Source organism: Ambystoma mexicanum, chromosome 6p, assembly GCF_040938575.1.
Source record: "Ambystoma mexicanum isolate Mex_15411 chromosome 6p, UKY_AmexF1_1, whole genome shotgun sequence".
Taxonomy (NCBI): domain Eukaryota; kingdom Metazoa; phylum Chordata; class Amphibia; order Caudata; family Ambystomatidae; genus Ambystoma; species Ambystoma mexicanum.
Genome location: NC_090935.1, coordinates 1,090,981,193 through 1,091,006,786, shown reverse-complemented (window position 1 = coordinate 1,091,006,786; position 25,594 = coordinate 1,090,981,193). Strand labels below are relative to the sequence as shown.

Here is a 25,594-nt window from a genome sequence, read left to right as displayed (position 1 = left end):
AACCAGGGCATGGTCAGTGGTGAAAAGGTAGAGGCCAAAGACACAAGAGGTTAGTTGGAGCAGGTGGAGAATAGCAATGAAGAAACAAATGGGAAGGGGGTGGCTGTCTGATTGTAGTAGCAAGGGTGAAATGGACCTAGACTCCTTCGTGGACCTTTACAACCAAACGCTCCACCGGGCCATTGACGCCATTGCGCCATTAAAATCTAGGAAAGCTAAGCCCCAAGCGCACCTTAACAACTGGTTCCCCACTAGCCTCAAAATCCTACGTGACAACAAAAGAAAGGCTGAATCTGACTGGAAAAATCACCCCACAACCCCAACAGAGACACCTTCCTAAAAACCACTAGGGAACACAAGATGGCCATTCTACAAACTAAGAGCGAATCCTTCAACAATAGGATAACTAATGCCAAATTTGGCTCCAAAGAATTATTCAAAATTCTGAGAGAATTGGAACCACCTATCCCCCCTATTGACACTTGCATCAAAGACAAGACATGGTGCTCAATCAGCCCTACTAGACAAAATATTGCTGCTACAGACTAAAATTGAAATGAAAAAACGTAAACATATCCTCTGACTGTAGCCTTCCTAAGCCCCAAAGTTCAATGGATACACCATGACCATGCACCCCCTTCAAATTCTTACCTCTATCCATCCCAGAAGTAGAAAACATTATCCTCGGCCTTAAACCATCTCAATGCCAAGGCGACATATGCCCCGTGACTATCATTAAAGAAGCAGTGAAAGACCTGGCTCCTGCCATCACGTCCTTCAGAAACTCTTCCTTCGAATCCAGTATAGTCCCCACCAACCTAAAAGATGCCTGGGTCCTCCCACTGCTGAAAAAGCCTAACCTAGACCCTGACACCCCTACCAATTACAGACCTATCACAACAGTGCTATTCTTGTTGAAAATTCTGGACAGGGCAGCCTATCTGCAAATGCAGGCTCACCTCGAAACAAATAACGTCCTAGGTCTCAGACAATCAGGGTTTAGACCCAGACATGGCATGGAAACCACACTAATAGACCTTAAAACACAAATCGATGACCAAAAAGACAGAGGCAACATAATTCTCCTCTTGCTGCTAGACTTATCAGCCGCATTCGACCTCGTCAGTAAGGAAGTCCTATGCAACCACCTCACCTCCTTAGCCCACTTCCCTGAAAAACCCACTTCCTGGATACAATCATTTCTAACAAAAGGACAATGAGAGTCTTCTCTCCCTCAGCTGTGGCCGAACCAGCACCAGTAACATGTGGAGTGCCACAAGGGTCCTGCGTGTCACTGACACTCTATAATTTATTCACCAAGCCACTGTTTGATGATTTGGATCACCTGGCTGCCACCTAGACTAACTATGCAGATGACACCCAGGTCCTCATCCGATCTCTGGCAACTACAACAATGACTCCACATTAATGAACAAAATCTACCTCATCATTCAGGCATGGATGGCTACACATGGCCTCTGCCTCAATGACGAGAAGACCGAACTGCTACTGACCAGCTCCCAAACCAACCTAAACAAACTTGACACATCATTTAACTCATTCACCATAGACGGCATAATCATCCCATTCTCCAAAAACATCAAAACAATTGATGTCTATCTTGACTCCACGCTAACCTTGATTAAACAAGTGAACGCTATAGCCTCAGCCACAGCGTACACTTGTAAACTAATAAACTCATGCAGACCTTTCCTCTCTCTTGCAAGCTGCTTTACTGTAGCTAGAGCACTTATACTATCCAAACTGGATTACTGTAACATGCTCTACCTGGAGTCCAGCAAATGCAACCTAAACAAACTCCAGGTCCTTCAAAATAACTCCCTCAGAGTGGCTTCCAACTTACCTAGATCTCACCATATCTCTGAAGCCAGATGTTACTCTCGTTGGCTATCAATCACAAACAGAATTTCGCTCAAAACCTTGATCCTCACACACAAATGCTTAACCAACTCAGCACCTGACTACCTGGTGTGCAAATTCACCAAAAGCCAATCCAACCGACCTACCAGATCAGCACAATTGAATTCTCACTTAATCCTGAGGTGCAACCGCCAGAAATCCGGCAGCAACAGCTTCCCTGTCCTCACCTCCAAATTATTATTTTTCTTTTTTGTATTGTTGTATATGATTAACATTAACCTTTTACAATGATTTCATCATGTATCCAAATCTTTCATAATATCATACTAAAAAACATTTTTTAAAACAAAATAAAATATACATGAACTCCAGATTCAAAATTAAAGAAAATACTTTCCCACCTAAAACAGGAGAAGACAGTACCCTGATCACATATGATCTCCTTTTGCTATTGGTCAGGCAAACAGTTGCAGTGAATTTGAGCGAAATTCTAAGTCGTTTCCTGAAGCAAATTCAGCTGTTGTCATGATGCCTACCCCCGGAGCACCAGGCCAGGCCCAGCACCCCTGGAAGCAGGCATCATGCCCTCGGGTAAAAGCCCAGCGGCCCCTTATAGGGGCTCTTTGGACTCAGTCCTGGCGCCTTTGGCGCCAGGCTCATGTTGGACATCAGTCCTGGCGCCATAGGCGCCAGGCTCATAAAGGGAGGTGTTTTGTGCACTTACCTGATGCAGACCATGCTGCATGCTTCAGGCCTCCCTGAGATCTGAAAGGGACTATTTTTTCATAGGGACTATTTTTTCACTCGGGCGTGGCCAGAGAAGGATACATACCTAGTTGGGGAAGGATACATACCTGGGACTTCTTTGGAGGCTATTTAAGCCACGCCCAGACAGCAGCTCATGCTTCGCGTTGTTCTGCTTCCTGCAGCTTAACGCTCACCGTGTCTGCTCCTGCTCCTGGACTCCAACCACGCCCGCCTCGAACCTGGAAGACCTGCAAGGAAGGAAGAGAAGAGAAAGGTGAAAACCAAGGACTAAACTTCTTACCTGCATCCGGAATCTTCTCGCCAGCATCCCTGAAGAAAGACTTCCATTTAAAAGCATCGCGTTGCTCGCTGCAGCGCCACGCTTCACTCACCTGTCCTCAAGACATCTCCCGGCTCCATCGCGGCTGTCAGCATCGGACGCCACATCTCTGCACCTAGGGGAGAGAGGAAGAAACAAAAGGTGAGCAGAAGGAACACAGAAGGAAAGCCTGATTAACAGCCATAATACTTACCAGCTTTTCTTCCACATTTCGGGTCGGCGCCACCCCGTTGGCAGGTACCGTACCCCGGCCCCTATGGGGAAAGGACAAGAGACATTTCTGGGGCATGATAAGGACATTTAGAGGGATCGCCCTCATCCCTACTCACCTCGGCAGTTTAACCCCTCGACGCATCGCCTTCATTCTGCACCTGAAATAAAGGACAGATCACAGGTTAGAAAGACAACATAAAGGGGGCCTCACTTGAACTTTGAACTTTCATACTTACGGCGCATCACTCAGGAAAGTCAAGTGGATTTTGCCAGCGCCATTCTGAAAACCAGTGAAGGAACTGGACGAACACGTGCCCCTGCACCAGAAGCAGGATGGAGAGTTCATCCTTCCAAACCATAAGGTGAGCTTAAACCGGGGTTTGGAGGAAGTTAGAGAGGAACGAAAGGGGAAGGGGGAAAAGGGGGAGCTAGCACACTATTCTGCAGACTGTTAATCCCCTTTCTCATCTGCAGAAGGATATTCCTACGGGCCAGGCAAGCACGATTTGGAGGTCCTGTCCAATCGGTGTTACGGGATCTGCGCATCACGCTAGAAGAAGCCACAGCAATCCAGACTAGACCAGCGCCCCCGTGGGAACCAGGTGAGCGTTACAGAACACGAAGCCTTCCTACAAATTCCCACCCAGGCGCTATGGAAACTTCCGAAACTGACCAGTTGGCCCAATTACTGGGGGAATTACGGGCCGAAGTACACGCCGCTCATCAAGAGACTAGTGCCCTCAGGAGGGAAGTGATTGTAATAAAGGATAGAGCTGATGACCTGGCTAGACAGCTTTTGCAAGGTCAAGCTGGACAAACTCCTTTACCCGGTTCCGGGGGGAACCCCGCTCCTGTGGTTTCCAGTAACCCGGTGCAGATTAATCTACCTGGAAACATGCCGCTGGCCCCACCTGAACGCTTTGCTGGGGACCCCAAACGATTCGCCGTATTCATGAATCAGTGTCGTTTGCACTTCCTATGCAGACCTGGGGCCTTCCCTAATGATCAGACCAAGGTAGCCTTTGTGTTGTCATATCTCAGCGGCTGTGCTGCCGATTGGTCAGTCCCACTGGTAACTCAAGATGACCCGATTCTTCGTGATTTTCATGGATTTCAAACAAGCATGGAAAGGTTATTTGCTCAACACTCCCAGGGACAGGCTCTGGATGACGAACTTCTATCTCTGCGACAGGGCAATCAAGACCTTCTATCCTACATTGCAACCTTCAATAGACTAATTGTGGAAACTGGTTGGCCAGAGGATAAAAGAATCACGTTATTCTATCGAGGTCTACGTGGAGAACTTAAAGATGTCCTGGCACAAGTTGTAAATCCGCCCCAAGAATGCACTGAATATATAGACTTAGTGGTCCAATTGGATCACAGGCTGCAAAACAGAAAAGCAGATCGGTCCAAGTTTGAAACCCGGGTGTTGGCCAAGACCCACACTAACCCCAAGGGGGCTGATGCCTCGGAGCCTATGCAAATCGGAGGTGTTAAAGGACCCCTAACTCAAAAAGAACGGGAAAGAAGACGACAGATGCAATTATGCCTTTATTGTGGGTCCTCTGGACACTTTCTACGAGATTGCCCGGTTAAGCCGCCCAAGAAGGTGGAAGGAGCCGCTGATAAAATCCATGGAAACTCTGTATCGGGAAACAACCACGCCCGGCAAGCGTAGGGGTCCGCTTGCCGAGCTTGAAAACTAACTCTCAGACCTCGCATTTCATTGTGCCAATGGTCCTCGTAGATCCGGAACAGCCTAAACGGTTGCATGCTATAAAGGCATACATCGATAGCGGGGCTATAGGAAACTATGTGGATCGAGAATTGGTCTCTAGGATAAACCTCCCTCTGCGTCCTAAAACCAACAAAGATGTCATCACCACAGTAGATGGAACCGACATTGCCTCTGGACCGGTAACACATTCCACAGCTGAGGTGACACTTGTAGGTCCGATGGCCATCGGGAGGCAGTTGTGTTTGATGTAATCAAGGCTCCACAGTTTCAGCTTATTCTCGGAATCCCTTGGTTAGAGACACATAATCCTCGAATTGATTGGCGAGCGAAGAGAATAACCTTCCCGGATTGTGCACAAACCTGCTACCCAGAAAATCCAAAGATTAATCTAGCATCAGTAACCTCTGTCCCCGTGCAACTACCTCCAGAGTACCAAGACTTTCAGGACGTCTTCCAAAAGGAACATGCCAACACGTTACCTCCCCACAGATCGTATGATTGCCAAATCGATCTGGTGCCCGGTGCACAACCCCCTTGTAGCAGGATTTACGCCCTTACTGAACCAGAGAATCTGCATTTGAGACAATATTTAGATCAATACCTCGCCAATGGTTTCATTCGCCCGTCAAAGTCCCCGGCATCCTCAGCTTTGTTCTTCGTGCCTAAAAAAGAAGGCGACCTTAGAACTTGTATCGATTACTGCGCATTGAACCAGATAACTGTTAAAAATCGTTACCCTCTGCCTCTGATCCCTGAACTCCTTGACCAGGTGAAGGACGCTTGCGTATACACCAAGTTAGATCTCCGGGGGGCTTATCATCTGGTACGAGTAAAAGAAGGCGACGAATGGAAAACGGCCTTCCGTACAAAATATGGACTATTCGAATACCAGGTGATGCCTTTCGGGTTGTGCAACGCGCCTGCAGCCTTCCAATTCTTCATGAACGATGTCCTTCGGGAACTCATCGATGTCTGTGTTGTCGTGTATATCGATGACATTCTTGTGTACTCCTCTTCCGAATCTGATCACAGAAAGCATGTCAGGGCCGTCCTAGAGAAACTGCGCCAGCACAAACTGTTTGCCAAGCTGGAAAAATGTGTTTTCCATACCACCGAGGTTGAGTTTCTCGGATTCATCCTGACACCTAAAGGGGTCCGAATGGATTCACGGAAAGTGGATGCCATCCTCAAATGGCCATCACCTAGTTCGGTGAAAGGTGCCCAAAGCATGCTTGGTTTTGCCAACTTTTATCGCAGGTTTATCCCGGAGTTTTCACGTGTGGTGCAACCCATCACTGCACTCTTGCGAAAAAATAAACGTTTTGAATGGACCGAGGAAGCCGAACAGGCTTTTCAGGAGTTGAAAGCTAAGTTCACGTCCGCACCTATTTTGAAGCACCCGCGTCCCGATCTCCCATATATAGTCGAAACCGACGCGTCCAGCTTAGCCATGGGAGCTGTCCTGTCTCAGAGAGACCCTGAAACCAACCAACTGCACCCCGTAGCATTTTGGTCCAGAAAGTTCTCGCCACCGGAGATAAATTATGCGATCACCGATAAGGAACTATTAGCCATCAAGTCCGCCTTCAAGGCTTGGCGGCATTATCTCCTCGGCGCCCGGCATACCATCACCGTGATCACTGATCACCGAAATTTACAATATTTAAAAACTGCCAAGGCTCAATCGTCTCGACAGCTCCGATGGGCTTTGTTCTTTGCTGAGTTCGATTTTGTAATCACCTACCGCCCCGGCTATAAGAATGGTAAGGCGGACGCTCTATCCCGAATTGGAATGGAAGAAATAGACACAAACTCAGAACCTGTGCTGATAATTCCCGAACAAAGAATTTTGGGGATAACCACTTTACAAACCCTTGAAGACATTCAACCACGAGTGAAACAATTCCTGGACTCTTCAGCCTTGCAGGATTGAATCAAAAGGGGGTCTAACTTTTCAGTCAAGGATGGCTTACCTTACTTCCAAGGACGCTTATTTTTGCCAGAAAAGGAATTGCAAGAACTGGTTATTTCCCGTCATCATGATACCCTGATGGAAGGACATCCTGGCATTACCAAAACAGAGGAAAAGGTTAAACGACAATTCTGGTGGTCTTCCTGGCGAAAGGATATTAAATCTTTCGTGATGTCCTGTGGAGTTTGTGCCCAAAACAAAGGTCAAAAGACAAGACCCGCCGGTCTTCTTCAGCCCTTAGACATTCTATCAGCACCTTGGCACAGCCTGTCACTAGATTTTATCACGGACCTGCCTTCTTGTAATGGTTACAATACTATTCTGGTCGTGGTGGATTTATTTTCCAAAATGGCCCACTTTATTCCGTTGAAAGGATTACCTTCAGCCTTTGTTCTTGCCAAAGAATTCCTCGAAAATATCATCCGTTTGCATGGATTCCCGTCCATACTAGTCTCCGATCGGGGAAGCCTGTTTATTTCTCATTTTTGGAAAAAGTGTTGTCAACTGGCACAAATCGACGTAAGACTCTCGACCAGCCACCACCTACAGACCGATGGTCATACGGAGAGAACGAACCAGACCCTTGAACAATATCTACGATGTATGTTGCACCAATCGGAGGGTAATTGGAAGGACATTTTATGGGTGGCAGAATATGCATACAATAACTCGATACACTCTGGAACTGGTCAGAGCCCCTTTTATACCCTATATGGACATCACCCTTGTACTTCAGACTTGGACTCACCTCTGAGCCTTGAAATGCCCGCAGTGGACCATTTGCATTCTACGATTACTCAAGCCTTCAAGGATGCAACTGCACATTTGCAACATGCGAAAGGGAAATACAAAAAGAATGCGGATCTGCATCGAAGAGAGGCGCCTCCATACCAAATAGGGGATCAAGTATGGTTGGCTACCAAACACCTATCACTCAAGGGGCCTCGAACTTTTAATCCAAGGTATTTAGGCCCTTACTCGATCAAAGCTATAATCAACCCAGTGGCAGTCAAGCTCGATCTACCAGCTAACATGCGGATTCACCCTGTTTTTCATGTGTCACTTTTGAAACCAGTGCACCCAGGAACCAGATTAACAAAGCCACCAGAACCGATTCAGATAGATGGGGAACCTGAATTCGAGTTGAAGAACATTTTGGATTCTAAGATCTCAAAATCAAAACTTTTCTATCTAATTGATTGGAAAGGGTACGGGCCTCAGGAAAGGTCTTGGGAACCCAGTGATCACGTACATGCACCTCGGCTGGTAAAAAGGTTCCATCGGAATTTCCCAAACAAACCGAGACCTCCAGAAGGAACGACCTTGGGAGGGGCCTAGGTGGGGAGTGCTGTCATGATACCTACCCCCGGAGCACCAGGCCAGGCCCCGCACCCCCGGAAGCAGGCATCATGCCCTCGGGTAAAAGCCCAGCGGCCCCTTATAGGGGCTCTTTGGACTCAGTCCTGGCGCCTTTGGCGCCAGGCTCATGTTGGACATCAGTCCTGGCGCCATAGGCGCCAGGCTTATAATGGGAGGTGTTTTGTGCACTTACCTGATGCAGACCATGCTGCACGCTTCAGGCCTCCCTGAGATCTGAAAGGGACTATTTTTTCATAGGGACTATTTTTTCACTCGGGCGTGGCCAGGGAAGGATACATACCTAGTTGGGGAAGGATACATACCTTGGACTTCTTTGGAGGCTATTTAAGCCACGCCCAGACAGCAGCTCATGCTTCGCGTTGTTCTGCTTCCTGCAGCTTAACGCTCACCGTGTCTGCTCCTGCTCCTGGACTCCAGCCACGCCCGCCTCGAGCCTGGAAGACCTGTAAGGAAGGAAGAGAAGAGAAAGGTGAAAACCAAGGACTAACCTTCTTACCTGCATCCGGAATCTTCTCGCCAGCATCCCTGAAGAAAGACTTCCATTTAAAAGCATCGCGTTGCTCGCTGCAGCGCCACGCTTCACTCACCTGTCCTCAAGACATCTCCCGGCTCCATCGCGGCTGTCAGCATCGGACGCCACATCTCTGCACCTAGGGGAGAGAGGAAGAAACAAAAGGTGAGCAGAAGGAACACAGAAGGAAAGCCTGATTAACAGCCATAATACTTACCGGCTTTTCTTCCACATTTCGGGTCGGCGCCGCCCCGTTGGCAGGTACCGTACCCCGGCCCCTATGGGGAAAGGACAAGAGACATTTCTGGGGAATGATAAGGACATTTAGAGGGATCGCCCTCATCACTACTCACCTCGGCAGTTTAACCCCTCGACGCATTGCCTTCATTCTGCACCTGAAATAAAGGACAGATCACAGGTTAGAAAGACAACATAAAGGGGGCCTCACTTGAACTTTGAACTTTCATACTTACGGCGCATCGCTCAGGAAAGTCAAGTGGATTTTGCCAGCGCCATTCTGAAAACCAGTGAAGTAACTGGACGAACACGTGCCCCTGCACCAGAAGCAGGATGGAGAGGTCATCCTTCCAAACCATAAGGTGAGCTTAAACCGGGGTTTGGAGGAAGTTAGAGAGGAACGAAAGGGGAAGGGGGAAAGGGTGGAGCTAGCACACTATTCTGCAGACTGTTAATCCCCTTTCTCATCTGCAGAAGGATATTCCTACGGGCCAGGCAAGCACGATTTGGAGGTCCTGTCCAATCGGTGTTCCGGGTCCTGCGCATCACGCTAGAAGAAGCCACAGCAATCCAGACTAGACCAGTGCCCCCGTGGTAACCAGGTGAGCGTTACAGCTGTCCAGTATAGTGATAGTTAGTTTCAAACTTAATCCTGATTTTCAGGCTAAGGCCCTCATTACGACCCTGGCGGAAAGTAACTGACCTGACCGCCATAGCGTAAATAGCGTTTCCGCCATTGCACGACGGAGTAAAGTGCGGCTAATTCCGACCCATCGGGCACGAGCACTACGCCATGGCGGAAGTGCAAAGTCTGCGATGGCGGAAATGTCCCCAAAACGCCCCTCACCGCCGTCGTACGGTGCCCTAGGTGCAATTCCGCCACCCATCATAGCGGTCACCGTAATGAGCGGTAATCGCAAAATACGGTGACCGTAAATATACGGAAACGGAAGTAAAAACATGGGCCCGGAACGGGAAACAGCACGCCGTACACCTATAAAATCAGAATCCCAACACAACCATTAAAAATCCTACCCTGAGACACATCCCAACCCGTTAGCCACCCTAGTGAAAACAATAAAAATGGGAAAAGTTGCGAAAAAAGCGTGCGACCGCAAGCGGCAGGTCCACTTCTCCCATGAGGAACTCACCGTTCTCACAGAGACCCTCCAGGAGAATGCTGCCGTCGTCTTCTCGACGCAAATGACCAGGATGGCACTTGCGAACAAGAAGGCCATATGGGCCCTGTTGGCACAGCGGGTAAGTGCGGTGGGGACCGCACCCCGCAACCCACAGCAATGCAGAAAGCGATGGGACGACTTGCGGATACGCGTACGGAGCATACTATCAGCCAACCGTAACATTGCCACAGCTACCGGGGGAGGATCGGAATCACCCATCAAGTTGACCCCCTGGGAAGAAATCTGTGCCTCCACCATTGGAATGGAGAGTATAGAGGGAGTCGGAGGGATGGAGAAAGGAGTGCAGACATCCGAAGAATCAGGTAGGTGGGCCAAATAAAACAATGCTAAATCCACAATGTCCAATCATGTGAAGTACCATGTGTCCACATAGTGCAACAGAAACACATGTCCAGGAGAACGTCCACATACATTGGCCTGATAGCGCACTTTAAAAGTCACATCAAATACATAAATAATTAAAAATCCTAAAAACACCCTCTACACGTGCAGCATGCACACCCTGACTGCAGGCTGCAAAACAACTGCATCCTCAATCCACACAAAAATGAAACCACCTCCAAGGCCCTGACCCAAATCACCCTGAGGTACCACCCCAATGCATGTGATACATTGCCATTCCAATTTCCACAGACCCATAAATAAGGCTCGCCCTCCTTTACTCCAACACAGGGTCCGATTCAAACGACGAGCTTCAGGACACCCCTACCAGCACACCTGCAAAGAGGGCCAAGACCAACGGCCAAAGACCCTCCACCTCAGCTGCACGGACCAAGACACGGCAGCAGCACAAATCAAGTGGCAGCACACAGGAGGGGACTTCAACAGGCACCCCAGCAGGCAGCATGCCCACAACAGCAGCACCACAGGTCCCCCCAATGGATGCCACAGAAGGCACTGCTTCTGGTGGCAGCAGCACCATAGGTGACACTGCATTAATGGCAGCATGCTCCGACACAGAAAACGGTGCTGTCGATGTAGGATCCATCCATGACCTGTCTCAATCCCCCTGTTTGTTTCATCCCGTACACCATGAGGACACCACGCAGGGGCAACCACAAGACGACGACTGGCCATCCCCCACAAGCCCTGTGGCAAGGCAACATGAGGTGATCAGCCCCTCTGTGACACCACCGCAAATGGACATGGCCCAGCAGAGGCAACAGTCCCTCGACCAGGTGATCGTGCAACAGCAGCAACTGGCCACGCTCCTCAAGGAGCATGCTGATGAATGTGGGGGTACTAAGGCAGCCATAGAAACATCTACTGAGACACTTAGGGCAGAAATGGAGAGAAGTACAGAGACACTAAGGGCACAAATGGAGAGAAGCACCGAGAGCCTGAGGGTACAAATGGAGAGAAGCACCGAGAGCCTGAGGGGGGAACTGCATGCGACGTCCAAAGGCGTATGTGCTGAACTTGCCGCTGTGCGCCGTGTGCTCACTGAGCTCTCACAAACCCTTAGGGACATGCATGGACGTGAGCAGGCAGAGACATCCGTTGCAAGTTCCGTCCAGGGCAGCCCCCAACGTAGATCTGGGAGGAACCTGCGCTCCACAGGCAGGGGTGCACCTGATACCCGGAGAGGGGGCTTGCAATAGCGTCTGCCCACTGACAATGAGCATCTTTGGACACTGGTGTTCGGGGGGAGGTAGGAGGGTGGAGGGGGTGTGTTGGGCTTTCTTAGGTGGCGGGTCGATGGGGTGTGTAACATAATTTCACATATGCTATAAACATTTCACAATCATCCAATGAGATGTGTGGACATTGATCTTTGTGTACGAGGCCTTTATAGGCGTACAGTCCATATTGTGCATGTTCCAGACACACACAGTGCCACAAGTCCCGTGTCCATGTATCAGCCACCAGGCGTGAGTGCTAGAAGCATGAATCTATGATAATCTGACGAATTTCACGGCCCTCCTGTGCCTCGTGGACTCCTTGAGGTGCTGCCACATCCCCACCCTCATCATGACCATCTTCAGGTGCTTGCAGTTCTGCGTCAGGGGGCATGGGCACATTTCTACGTACGCACATGTTGTGTAGCATGACACATGCCATGACCATCTTTGCAACCTTCTCATGGCGGTACAGGAGTGCCCCGCCAGACCTGCTGAGGCAGCGGAAACGAGCTTTCAGTAGGCCGAATGCCTGTTCTATGACTACACGGGTACGTGAGTGGGCATGGTTGTAGTCCTCCTCATGCTGGTTCTGTGGGTTCCGGAGTGGTGTAAGGAGCCATCTCTTCAGTGGATACCCGGCATCACCTGTATGTGGACAATAAAGGATGTTTGTGGAATGACATTGCTACGTACGCACCCCCCCCCCCTTCCTGCCAGGTCATTGGCGCATCACATACCCCACATCATCATGCATGAAATGAGACTCACCGAGTAGCCAGGATCTGTTCCCTGCGTGACGCTCCATGTAGCGAGGAATTGTAGAAATCCTCAAGACCATAGAATCATGGGTTGATCCAGGAAATCGGGCACAACAATGTGTAATGATCCTGTTGGAGTCACACACCATTTGTACATTAAGAGAATGATATTGTTTTCGGTTGCGGTACTGGAGCTCCATGGCATGTGGGACAACCAATTCCACATGGGTGCAGTCGATGGCACCAATGCAACCCAGTATGCCGGCAAGTGCATGGAATCCCACTTTTGTGTTCGTAATTTCCTGCTCCGAGCGTGGTAGAGAGATGTAGTCGTCTGCGTGCTTCAGGAGGGCATCGAGCACTTGCAATAGTGTCCGTGACAACAGTGGCTGTGAAATGCCATGCAACTGTCCGACTGTGTGCTGGTAGGTGCCTGTGGCCAGGAAGTGTAGTACAGACACCACCTTCAGTAGGGGTGGGATGGCGGTTGGGCTATCTATCATGCTGACAAGGTCAGCGTGTGTCATGTCCACAATGGCGGTTATGGTGTCCCGGTCCAAACGGTAGAGGGTGTGGATCTGCTCATCAGTGAGGTTGAACGGATGAGCTCGGAGGCGTGGGATTGCGGGCTGCCTGCGTGGTGGTAGTGGCTGTGCTGGTGGGCCTTGCTGGCCCTGCCTTGCCCTCCTCCTCCTCCTGCGTCTCCTCTGTGCGGCCGGTTGTTGTAGTAGTTGGTGTTCGTCTTCTTCTTGAAGTTGGAGTACTTGCAGTGCTATCAGGTCCCCCAGGGCCAACATCGCTAGTCCTGCCGGTAGCATTTTGGAGTGGGTGTGGTTGTGGGAGGGGGTTGGGTGTGCAATTTATGTGTTTTCAGGCAGTATAGCCTCCACCTGTGGTGATTCATTCCACCTGTGCAAGCTGCAATCCCCTTTGGGCGAGCACGTCCCGCACACAACGCTGCAATTTGACGCATGGCATCTTGCTATTACAATCATGTATTTAATCCCGATGGCAGTGAAATATTGGTTCATATGTTCATTCTGCTATGGTCCCATTGTTTCACATACTATCTTTACAGTCGCGAACAAACTTGTGAAGGGTCAGTGGAATGTAGTACTCGATTAACGGTGGACCCTCATGCAGCACTGTACCGAGGTTCACCGACGGGCGGGGCGTCCCATTTGTGAGTGAAGCCAGTTGCCATTTTCACACACTGCCGCACTACATGGATGAATTTGTGATTTCAAGCGGTCACAGATGCCTTTTCGACGTGATGTTGCAAATGAGGAATTCGAAGGACAGCGCTTTCGGTTTTCAGCTAGCGGCGAGGAGACGCCCACAGGTCTGACTGCAGATATAAAGTTCTATTGTTTAATGTCCTTCGGACAGGGGCCATGGCGGGAATGCAATGATTGATATGAATAGTATGGGATGCGCAATAGCGTAGTGGACGATAAGGCCGGACGTTCCCAAATACATGTTACTTCACAACACTGGAATTCCGGCCTGGAGCACAGTGGATTTTGCAGACTGCATTACGCACAGACTCAATGGAAATTTCACATGTTATGTGAGTAAATAATCAGGCGTTTTCATACCGGGATGAGGGAATGATGTATGGATGCATGGACAGATGATTTAATTGAGAGTTTGCCATGTACATGGCTTTTTGGAATCTATCCCCTTCCCCTGCGCTATGTGATGCAGAGCTGCCATAGTGGGACCATCGTCTATCTGCCCTTGTTGAACCCTCCCTGTCTCGACGCGCCTTCAAACACTTGTGTCTATGCACGTTACTAATCCCATCTAATGGATTCTGTTTTAACAGACGCATGAACACAAAGACTCGTTTGTAATAGTGTTTTCACCTCGATTTATATAGTTATGATTCGCAAGTGATTTTTGGGTGGGAATAATCCTTTTGAGTGGGCTAGCATGCATATGGCTGTAGATTTAGTGTGATCATTGAAGTGAGTAATTCAAATGAAGTTCTGATGCCCATACTATTCTTTTTCATTTCATTTGGGTGACAGGTATCTCCTCCCCTTTTGCCGCTGCCATCTGTATGCCACTCCTGCAGATGGCTTTTACTCCCAACACCTGCTGCTTCGTGTTAATCAGTGGAGCACCATTACGATCTTATGGGACGATCGCCAATGGGCCACATGCCCTTACGCAGTACTAGTGGCTAGGAGCAACATATCGACCTTTCAGCTGGACTAGTGCCTACCTAATGGGACGGCCCTGCGGTTCTAGGCGCTTCCATGTTGCCTTTTTGAACGTGAATGTAGCCCCTGTGTACCATGAAGGAACAGGGCGTCACACAAGAAGACGCTGGTCATTTATTGCGGATGCAGCCCACAATAATGAAATATATTTTGGAGTTCATGACCTAATGGCTGTATGGGCTTGGTGATTTTGTTGTGCATTAAATTTCTATTATGATATTAACCGTGTAGCGTTATTCTTTGCAAGTAATGTAGCATATTCCTATTTGTGGAGCGATGTATTGTGAGAAGATCTGCATTGGGTTCCGGCTTCTGGGTATAGTTGCGTGGTACTGTACTGGCCGCGTTTGCCTACGAAGCCCAGTAAGGTCAGGGATAGGGGCTGCCATTATGACTGTTTTGATGTTGTCATGCTCAGGGGCGGGGGATTAGCTTTTGTGTAACAGATGCCGGTCAGCCAGGTGGATTGGTGGAATGATGTGATTATCAGAATATTGCTGGTCACAGGTGCCTGTGTTTGCGTGCGTTTCTTGGAGGGAGACTGAGGTCATGTCCATTGGAATAGCTTCTGTATTCGTGCCATCTGGGCCCTGCAGCTCCCATTGGCCCCTCTTGAGATGGGCCTGGCTGCTCAGTCACTCTGCCAACTTGTGTGGTACATGCTTATGCTGATGGTTGGTTTGTTTACTGGCAAGAGTACAGGGCTGGTGCAGTCTCCCTCAGGATACTGCTTTGAATGTTGCCTTACACTGGTGTCAAGCGATGGGGGCCTGTTGTTGTTTTGTCTCATATTTCAGTTCATATTGCTGTACTTGTACCTTCACATGCCTGTGCTGCATCAGTACGGCAATGGTGACATGCCAAATATGGATGGCCACTCACAAGGCACTTGGAGCCCCTACATTCATATGTTCGTTGGCATGCAGGGGTGACTTGTACATTTCACTGGTTGCATTGTGTGACTTCATTGCACCTACGAGGAGTTGTGCAATGTGGCCAGGGAGTGGTGTACAGGCACTCAGTAGGGCCATTTACGGTTGGTTCGCGTTGCCGTACTTCTCACCATGGCGGAATGGTACTTTCCGCCATGCTTGATGGCGTAAGGTAAATGTCCGCTAGGGTCAGAATTCGCGTACCGTTGCGCCATGGTGGTAATTACGGTTTTGCATGGCGCGCGTACGCGTACTTGGTGCAGTTAGCGTTGGCGTTCACTACGGTGTAGCTAATGGCATCGTACTTTACGGTGACGGGTCATAATCGCACCGAGCGCTATTCGATGGCGGTATTGCATTTCCGCCATCGTTTTTCGATTTCCGCCAGGGTCGTAATGAGGGCCTAAGACTCAATTTTCCAGCTCTCCAACATCTGTATCACTGCAATTGTGATTTCCTGTAAATTACCACCAATAAGTCTTTCCCACCAGGATTCTTGTGTAGAGTATAGAGCAGAATGAGCAAATTTATTAAAGAGATGTTGTCTAGCATTTGCTGTGCCTTCACAGAATAGCAGTAGATGTTTGATAGACTGCCGTTCCGGGTTTTCACAGATCTTGCAGAGCTTTACTGCCTGATCGCCCATTCCTCTTTTTGCCAAGACTTCTCCTGTTTTGATAACATTAAACCTCAACCTTAAGAACTTGCTCCTAATTCTCCAGTCAGGGAATCTTACTAGGTATTTATTCAAAACACCCAATTTCCGGTCTGTCATCTGGAGGGGGTTCGGGCGTGTGCATGTTCTTATTTTCTCAATAGTATGGATCCAGTCCATTTCATCCCATTTCTTTTTTGCTTTCATCGGATCTTCAAGTAAAGGCTTAATCTCAATATCAGTATTCAGCAGTGATTTTTCCACCAACAGCTTTAAATTGTCCAAGATGGGCGATTTCCCTGACTTCATATGGGCATTTATAACCGCATATAGTGAGTCTTCTTGAGCGGTGATGATCTTTTGCCAGAGTGATATTAATTTCCAAACTGCTTGTGATGCAAGAGACCTAAGACCTAATTCAAAACGGAGATTGTCTATTGATAAATTCAAAGGCAGCCCTAATGCATGCTTCCAAACGAGGCCTTCGCATCTTTGCCACTGAGTGCCCCATAAGTGAGGTTTTGCCTCCAATCATACAGTAAGATCGGGACAATTTTTGCTTGATAAAATGTTAATACTGGGATAATGGAAAATCTTCCATATTTCCCAAGTATCTTTTTCATCTGGGCCATTAGCAAATATTTTATAGCCAAGATAGACCAACTCTTCTACTCTCATTATTCTCTCTCCCCCAATGACCTATGGTGGTAGGTGACATGTTTGTTTTTCTGTCTATACACTAAGATTTTAGATTTTGTAGGGTTAATTGAGAGCCCATTTATATTTGCATAATTGAAGAGTCTGTCCAACAATCATTGTAGTCCTATCACAGTTCTATCTAGGAGAACAACATCATCTGCATAGGCGAGCCAGTGTAGTTGAACCCCATTTAATACTGGGCTCGCTAATGCAAAGGGAGCTAAAAAGTCCCCCATGTCAGATGTGTAAAGATTGAAAAAGAATGGAGCCCCTAAACAACCCTGCCTGACCCCCAGTTTACCCTCATTGGTTCTGATAAATGGCCTTTTTCATCCAATCGTACTCTGATGTTATTCTCCCTGTGGAATTCTATCAACATGCCCAATAATCCTTCTGGAATTTCCTTTGATCTTAATATCTGTCAGAGCCTTCCTCCATCCACCTGGTCAAAGGCTTTGGAGAAGTCCACCCATGCCCCAAATAGCTGTTTTTCCCCTTTCTTCTGTGTCTTCTCGCTCAATAGATTTAACATAATGCCATTGACTGCGGTGGAAAGCCCCTTCCTGAAGCCTGTCTGGCATCTTGATATAATATTTGCCTTTCTTTCCCAAGCCTCCAATTCACCTAATAGTTGCTTCATGAAGATTTTGCTATCAATGTCCAGGAGGGCAATAGGACGATAGTTTGCTGCCACCGTCCTGTCTCCCCCCTTGAACAGAGGAATTATAGTTGCAGAACTCCATGATAAAGGAAATTGCTTTCTGGCTATGATCTCCAAGAAAAGCCAGTTAAGCAATTTTCACCACAAGTCCGGCCTATTCCTAATTACTTGATAGGTGAGACCATCCGGACCTGCCGCTTTTCAGGAAGATCCTTTCATAATCAAGTCTTTAATGAGGGTTTCGTCGATTATGGAACTCCATACCTACTAACCTAAGATCTGAACCTTCATTCTCTCTCTTTTTCCCACCATATCTCTCTCACCTCTCGTGCCTGTCGCTACCACCTCTTTAATATTTGCAAAGTCCGCCCCTCTCTCACTTTCCATGCTACTAAACTTTTAATCTCCTCCATTATCTTCTCTCGCCTCTTCTACTGCTCCTCCTTACTCTTTGGACTACCTATTTCCCATCTCGCCTCCTCAAATCTATCTACCATTCTGCCGTCCATACCCTCTGTCTCCTTACCTCCCGTGACTCCATCTCTGCTTCCCTTTCCTCCCTTGGCTGGCTCCCCTTTCACTCCCAACTTAAATTTCACTTCCTCTGCTTAGTCTTTAAATCTCTCCATGGTCTTGCACCCCCATATCTCTCCTCCATCCTCTCTTACTACACTCCCTCCCGCTCCATTCATTCTGCTGACCACTTCCTTCTCACTGTTCCTCCATCCCCTTGTGCCCCCTCCCGCTTCCGCTCCTTCCAGCTCCTTGCCCCCCTGCACTGGAGCTCCTTACCTCTCTCAACCCGCTCTATTCCTTCCTTCTCCTCATTCCGCACATTCCTTAAATCTCTCCTTCCCCATTCCCCGCCATGAAACCCCTCCTCCTTCTTGCTCCCCCTCCTTCCTTCATCTTTCCATGTGAGCATCTCCCTCCCCTCTCCCTCCATGCAACTCTCACCTCTTTTCCCCTTCTGTTTCCCTCCCCCTTCTCCTCCTCACCCCTCCCTCTCCCCTCCAGTTTAATTGCTCTTCTGTTTTGTTGGACTGATTCATAATTGTAATCTGCTTCTGCTGTTATAATGTTTTATGTATCAAGTTGTTTAAATGTTCAGTGTTTTGGAGTAAAGCGCTATATAAACAAAATAAATACAATAGAATACATAATTTAACACTAAAACCAAAAACGGCTTGCCTCTCAGGCAGCTAGCTAGCCCCTGAACAAACAGGGCCCTCTACTCTATATAACTGTATTTCGTTCATGCAATTTCCTGTATAGAACTGTATTTTGCTCATGTCATTTCTCTGCTATGTAACTTGCTTACCTGCTCCTTACCTCTTAATGTCTTAATGTATATATCATTGTCTTTTGCTCTATGTATGTACTCTGCCACTGTAACCCTGCATTAATGTACCCAAAACAATGCGCCCAGACGTCCGAGGGCTAGGCGCGCAATACAAATACATAAATACAAATAATACAAATTTGAGTGCTGATAAAGAAAGCCGGGATTAAAGGCCGCCTGTAATATGGCGATAATTAGTCATAACATTGCATCTCTAGTGTTACTGTGAACACCTATTGCAGAGGCGTCCTGAGGCAGCTGTGCTGCACCCTGGGCAATTTGCACAGAGCAGAACCCCAGCTGCCATTGGACCCCTTAAATTAAGGTGGGGCCAGCCGGTCTGCTTAATTCCTTCTCAAAGGCCTCTTGGTGACGCTTTCCAACCATACATTCATTGCAGTATACCTATTTGGAGCACGTTTCCTGGTTAGCACAGATGAGCAGATATCTATCTGCCTATTATCGCTTTCTTTAAAGTACCAGGCATCTTTAAGTGCATTGTTTTACACCGGTTATAATATGTCCCTGCAGCGCATCAAACATTACACCAGTGGAGAAGATGTGACCTACCTGTGATATTCCAACTGGGCATTGCAGCTGCATGCTACCATGCAGCACTAATTAGAAGGGCAAATGAAACCATCTCTAGGTACAATCATTATTCTGTCAATATGTTCCAGAGACGTACCCAGGTGATAGTGAAATACCAACATTGTATATCTTCACTATCAATAACGAGAACGGTTATAATTATAATAATTCATTAGTTATAACACGCTTATCACTCAGAGGTTTCTAAACGCGGACCCGGGGATCGAACCTATGTTGCTCCGTCTGATCTTGCTTCCAAGGCGAGCGCATTACCCCTGAGCTATCCTCCCGAGTGAGGAACTTTGAACAAATCCATTATGGAAGAGATCCAGATGTCGGCCGGCCAGATGCTGGTGATGGCATAGCGATGTACGCCTCTTCTGTAGCACAGCAATATACAATATCTTATAGCCACATTTTCCCTTTGGGCGGGGCCCTGCAACTATGTTATGGCAAGACATCTTAGGACCCATACTAGCATAAGCCCAGCGCGTGCTGGAAGCTCCTTTGTATACCTCAACTGTCCAATCAAAGGAGATGTTACAATCTCTTCCCCAAGTACATTCCTTTCATGACATGTCCATGCAAGACAAAGAACACAGGCGTGTTCTGCACATGCAACTTCACAGGGGACTAGAAAAAGCTAAAATGAATCTTAAGGCGAAGATTCAAGAACACATATCTTGCCTGAGCGCAAACCTATTGCCATTGCCCATCTTTCGTGGTGTCCTGGAGTGGGTTTCCCAGCACACCTGCTAACGAGGCTGCTGCGCATTGCCTTGAGCAAGTGTAACATCGTGCAATAAATAACGCGTTGGTGTCGTTTGTATACAGCACGAATGCCTTCTTCATTGTGTTGAGTATTCTGTAACACAGAAACATTTGAAGTGCCTATGCCCCCCGCCTGCCCTATTCTTGCATGTCTCCTGCGCTAGAAATGTAACATCATGAAAGAGATAGCCTATGTTAAGAGCCCAGAATGTATTCCCGGTGTGTGTGTGAAGTTTCCCAGAGGAGTATTAGTTACTGGAAGCAGTGGCGAGGGCCGCTGTGTGAGCTGTAGCTTCGGCCCCAGGCGTGGCGCGTACAGGCAGCAGCGTTCATCTCGCCCTGATGTTGCTCTAGTCCCTGGAGTCTGACGGATCGCAGCAATATGGGCGTGCTGCGATTCCATTCTGGAGCTGCATGTCGGGGCGATCCGGGTGGAGGGAAATAAAAAAATATAAATTTCCCCGAGGGGGCCACTTAAGTTTGCTGTCAAGTGCAAGCAGGTCCCCACCAGGCAATGTTCATCATTTCCACTGCTCAGCTCAATATGGCGGTGTTACATGGTGGAGGAAACGCCTTCACGCCTCCCTTTTGTGTTCCACTCCACAGTGCAAAATGAATAGCTGGTGTCTACCATTATGGCAGGCGCAGTTGACAATGGATTCCTATGGAATCTACCTATTTTTGCAGGTGTAAATAGCAGCCAGATTCCATAGGAATCCATTGGTTTTACAGCATTTATGAAAATGTCCTCCTGGCGTAAAACCCAATGGTTTTTTGACACAGAAGGGAAAAGGAAGGTTGAAAAGTAACTTCTGTTCTGCCGCCTATCCCCCTGACCCTCACCTTCAAAAACCACCTTAATGCCCCAGAGAATGAATGAAGGTGCTATGGCAGGCATAACACCTGTCTTCAGCGCCTTCATTGACGCTCCATGGACTTTGAATATGAACCCCAGTGTGTTCATGATCAAAGCAGGGTGGTATTTTTTCTGCAGGTTATTACAGGGGGCGTTGTTCACATTTTCACCGTGCTCTGTAACCAGTGTGAAAGAAGGGTTTGGGTCTACTTGGTCGAAAATATTTGACCTTTCCACTTTTGACCAAATTTGTTTTGCTCTTCTTTTGGTCGAAAATGTGGTGAGAGGCCCCAGCAACCGCCCCCCCCCCATTCCCTTACCCCACCCCATACATATATTTAATTAAATTTGACTGAATTTTGATCAAAAAACGATTTAAAAAAAAAATCGGTCAAAAGTAAAAGGTCAAATGTTTTTCGACCAAGTATGCTAATACCGAAAGAAGAGCTTACAGATTGTCATTGCACTGCTGTATTCATGAAATGCATGGTGGTGGACTGCAAAAGGCGCAACCATTGCACGCTGGCCTTTGCTGCACTCGGTAGATCTGAAGGCTCCTTAGAAGCAGGAGCACAAACAGTTGGATTCTGAAATTCAGGGAATTTAATGAAGAAGGATTCCGAAGACCTTCAATCAATTTAAAAGAGTTGTTTGGCAGCTCAGGTGGGAGGGCAAGAGCGGTTGCGGAAGTTGGTTCAAGTGCAGCTCTTTTGTTTGGCAGAACATGCATTCATTCGGTTGGTGAAACACAACCGGCGAGGAGGAGTACATGGTGTGATTTGACGGCTCTGTCAGAGCTCAGTAGCTTGCAATAAGAGAATGTAGCACCACGGCTCAAGTTCAGACCCCAATTCCATGTAATTGACACTGCTTCTCCCCGTCTCTCTTAAATCTTTAAAGGCTGCATGAGCAAAGTCAAAGTACAAGGTGTGAGCTCGTATGCGAAAGATAAGGATATGGTTGTGGGTAAATGGCAAGAAATGGGAGATAGAGGCAAGGATGACTGCGGCATTCGCATGGCTGCACTCTTCACTCATGTTGAGTGCTGGGTGATGCTGGTTTCAAATTCTCTAGGAGGGGGCTGGCTCAAGGAGGAATAGGGAGTCATTGTACAATGGGGGTAGTTTTGGATCACTTGGGAAGTGAATGACTCGATTACTTACTGGTAATATTCAGCATACTACTCGTCCTCGTCCCATTCCTACTTCTTCTTTGAGGACTGGGACGAAGAAGAGGATTGGAGGAGTAATCAAGCCATCCACACTCACATTATTCTCTTGGCCCATGGCTCACCCACACGTCACTCATAATGGGTATATGTTTGCAATGTTGAATGTAGGCGCTGTATAAGTGCCACTTGGAAACATTTGTGTAACCTTTTGCTTGGATTAAAAAGAGCTCATTGTAAAACAAATATGCATTTCTCAATTTCTAACCTTTCTTCCAGTTGGCAAGACGTGGATTAAATGTGGTGATGATCAGCAGGACACTCACCAAGCTTCAGGTCGCAGCTGCTGAGATTGGTAAGTGTTCGTTATGAAGCGGGAGCCCATCCCGCCCCTCCCCGTGTCATTTCATCCCACATAACTGCATCTCATCCTTCACATCTCATCCAAATTATTCACATCCCACCCAACCCCATGTCCTCCCATCACCCCTTATCCAAACCAATCCCAACTCGACCCATCCCATTCAATCGAAAATCATCCACTGTCATCGCAACCGTAGGCATCACATCCCCTCCTACCCCATCCCATCCCATTTCATGGAAACCTATCTGTGGTAAATGAAGAGACAGGTGCGGGAAGATACAGGGCACAGGTATCAGGTTGGAAGGCTGCTACTTCCAGGAACAGGTAAGCAACGTATTCTGGCGCAAGGTAAGCAACGTCTTCTGGCGCAAGGTAAGCATTACAAGTAAGTTAGGAGAAACATCCTCTGGCACATTTTAATGTAATGCAATGGGATGTATAAAGCGCAAAACCAAGGCCAAAAAGGCATCCGGGCACGCTTCAGCAGCACTAGCTCTAACTGGCTCTGGCAAACCATCCACACAGATTCCATTCACAACTTTTCACTTGCCCCTGTTCAGAGTCTTAAACATCTAGCATCAGTCAGGCATTCCAAAACCAACAGGGTTGGAGGACGGGACACTATCCTGCTCCATTTAGTCTCATCCCGCCCCATCTTGTCTCGTCTCACTCTATCCCAGACCATTTCACGCCATGCAAGTGACTGTGACATCAATAGACTGCACTAAAATCTGGAGCCATCGTAACTTATACCTACTACCTAGCTTAGCTACTCATTTGTCTGAAGGTGGTTACTTGAAGCCTTGAATATCAACAGTTAGTACCCAGCGCTGCAAATCCACAGGATACACTGCATGTGGATTCCCTCGTTTCCAAGCCTTGCCACAGTGTGATCCTGTGGACGCACTTACGTGCATTCCCTGCCGGGTACATCCTTTTTTTTTCAATGGCGACCTTGGAAAGGGAGGTGGGACCACGCGTAGCACCTTCTCTCTTTTCCAAGGCAGCCTTTTTTTATTTTAATTTTTTTCTCATTCATTAGTACAGAGCAAGTTGACCCAAAATGGCACCCTGTTGCTCCATACTAATGAAGCAGTACACACGTTCTAGTGTTCCTAAAACTAACGCGTACTGCCACAAAACCTTTTCAAATGGCAAAAGAAATGCTGCTTGAAAAGATTTCGTCAGTCATTAGTGTTCTGGAGCTGCAAACTTGGGAAAACTAGTTTCCCGAGCCTGCAGACCCCGGAATACTAATGGCAATAAGCCCCTTGACACAGGCCAATACCGCCCGCGGTAATGCCCGCACGGCCTTCGTTAAGTAAATATGGCAGAAATAGGCCTGCCGTCTCGGAGCTTATTGCCACAATGTGGGCCAAAAAAATAAGAATGAAGGCGGCAAAATAAGTCTGACTTCTGCTCTGTTAATGAAATTTTCTAAATACGTCGAGTTTATTCATGGAGATATGATCTGATAAGCACTACAGAGGGTTGTCTGTGTAGCAGGCTATGAATATTAGTTAATACTCTCAAAAACTACCAAAAATATAAAATGCGCCAAGGATGTAATGTTTATTTGCAGTCATTTTGGATGGACTGGGAGTCTTGATGGACAACAAACTAACACTTGAACCACAAGTAAACGCCATAATCAAGAGATGTTTCTTCCTGCTACACGCAGTTAAAAAGATCCTACCATTCCTCTCTTTCAACCACAAAAACCTCACCATCATCGCTCTCATCATGTCCAGCGTAGACTATGCAAACAGCCTATACCTAATGCCAGAATGACTATTAAAAAAAACTCCAGCGCATCCAAAACGTTGCAGCCAAACTGCTGCTTGCATCCAAAAATGCAGCAGCCAGACTGCTGCTCAAACTACAGCGAAGAGAACACATTATGCCAGCGCTGCAAATGCTACACTGGCTGCCGATAAAAGAGAGAGTAAAGTTCAAAACAATGTGCATAAGACACAGAGCAGTCCACGGCCAAGGAACAGAGTTCCTAAAGAAAAAAATAACCGTCCACCATTCGACAAGATCACTCAGATCAAGCAACAACATTCGCCTAGTACTAAAATCTTATAACAAAAGTGAACTCTGAGGATCATCCTTCACTCACCTGGCAACCTTAACCTGGAATAACCTACCGAAAAACATACACAACACAAGGGGTCATTTGGAGTTCAGAAAACTACTCAAAACCTGGCTCTTTGCTCCAGATTCAGGAGGGATGAACTAGGAATAAAGGACCACAGGGAAACTGTGAATCCCCTAGAAAGAAACCATAACCTCTAACCTGCCCCTCCATTATAAAAACGGGTCGGTGCACACTAGCTGTCCAGGCCCAGATGCCGCCAATCCTAAAGGGTTCTTTGATAGGTGGGGAGAACCAACAGGATGGACAATGAGGGACAAGTCCTGTGACCAAAACTACACCTACCGCAGGGCAGAGGGAGTAGCGGAAATGAGCCCGATACACAAGCCACTGGGGACATACAAAAGAGGGCTCCCACTCCGCAGCATGTCTGCCAACGAGGCGGTCAATCTAGAGTTCCAAACACACAGGATAACCATAGAGGTTGGGTGCAGAAACACGAAGACAAAGTGGTAAGAAATTGACAAATACTTGAAAACCAGTATAACCGTACCTTAACATTTCAAATTTCGACATACTCAACATACAGAAACTCACACAACCACCTCTCTGCACAGCAATCCAC

At 47.7% G+C, this 25,594-nt stretch overlaps 1 protein-coding gene across 1 annotated transcript in view; it reads left to right on the top strand.

Annotated features, from left to right (window-relative positions):
- HSD17B3 (hydroxysteroid 17-beta dehydrogenase 3) overlaps positions 1-25,594 on the top strand; it is a 1,348,454-nt gene that overhangs the window by 684,060 nt on the left and 638,800 nt on the right. Inside the window, exon 3 of the mRNA XM_069625697.1 lies at positions 22,787-22,862. Within this exon, the coding sequence (XP_069481798.1) occupies positions 22,787-22,862 (76 nt within the window). The remainder of the gene's footprint in view (positions 1-22,786; positions 22,863-25,594) is intronic.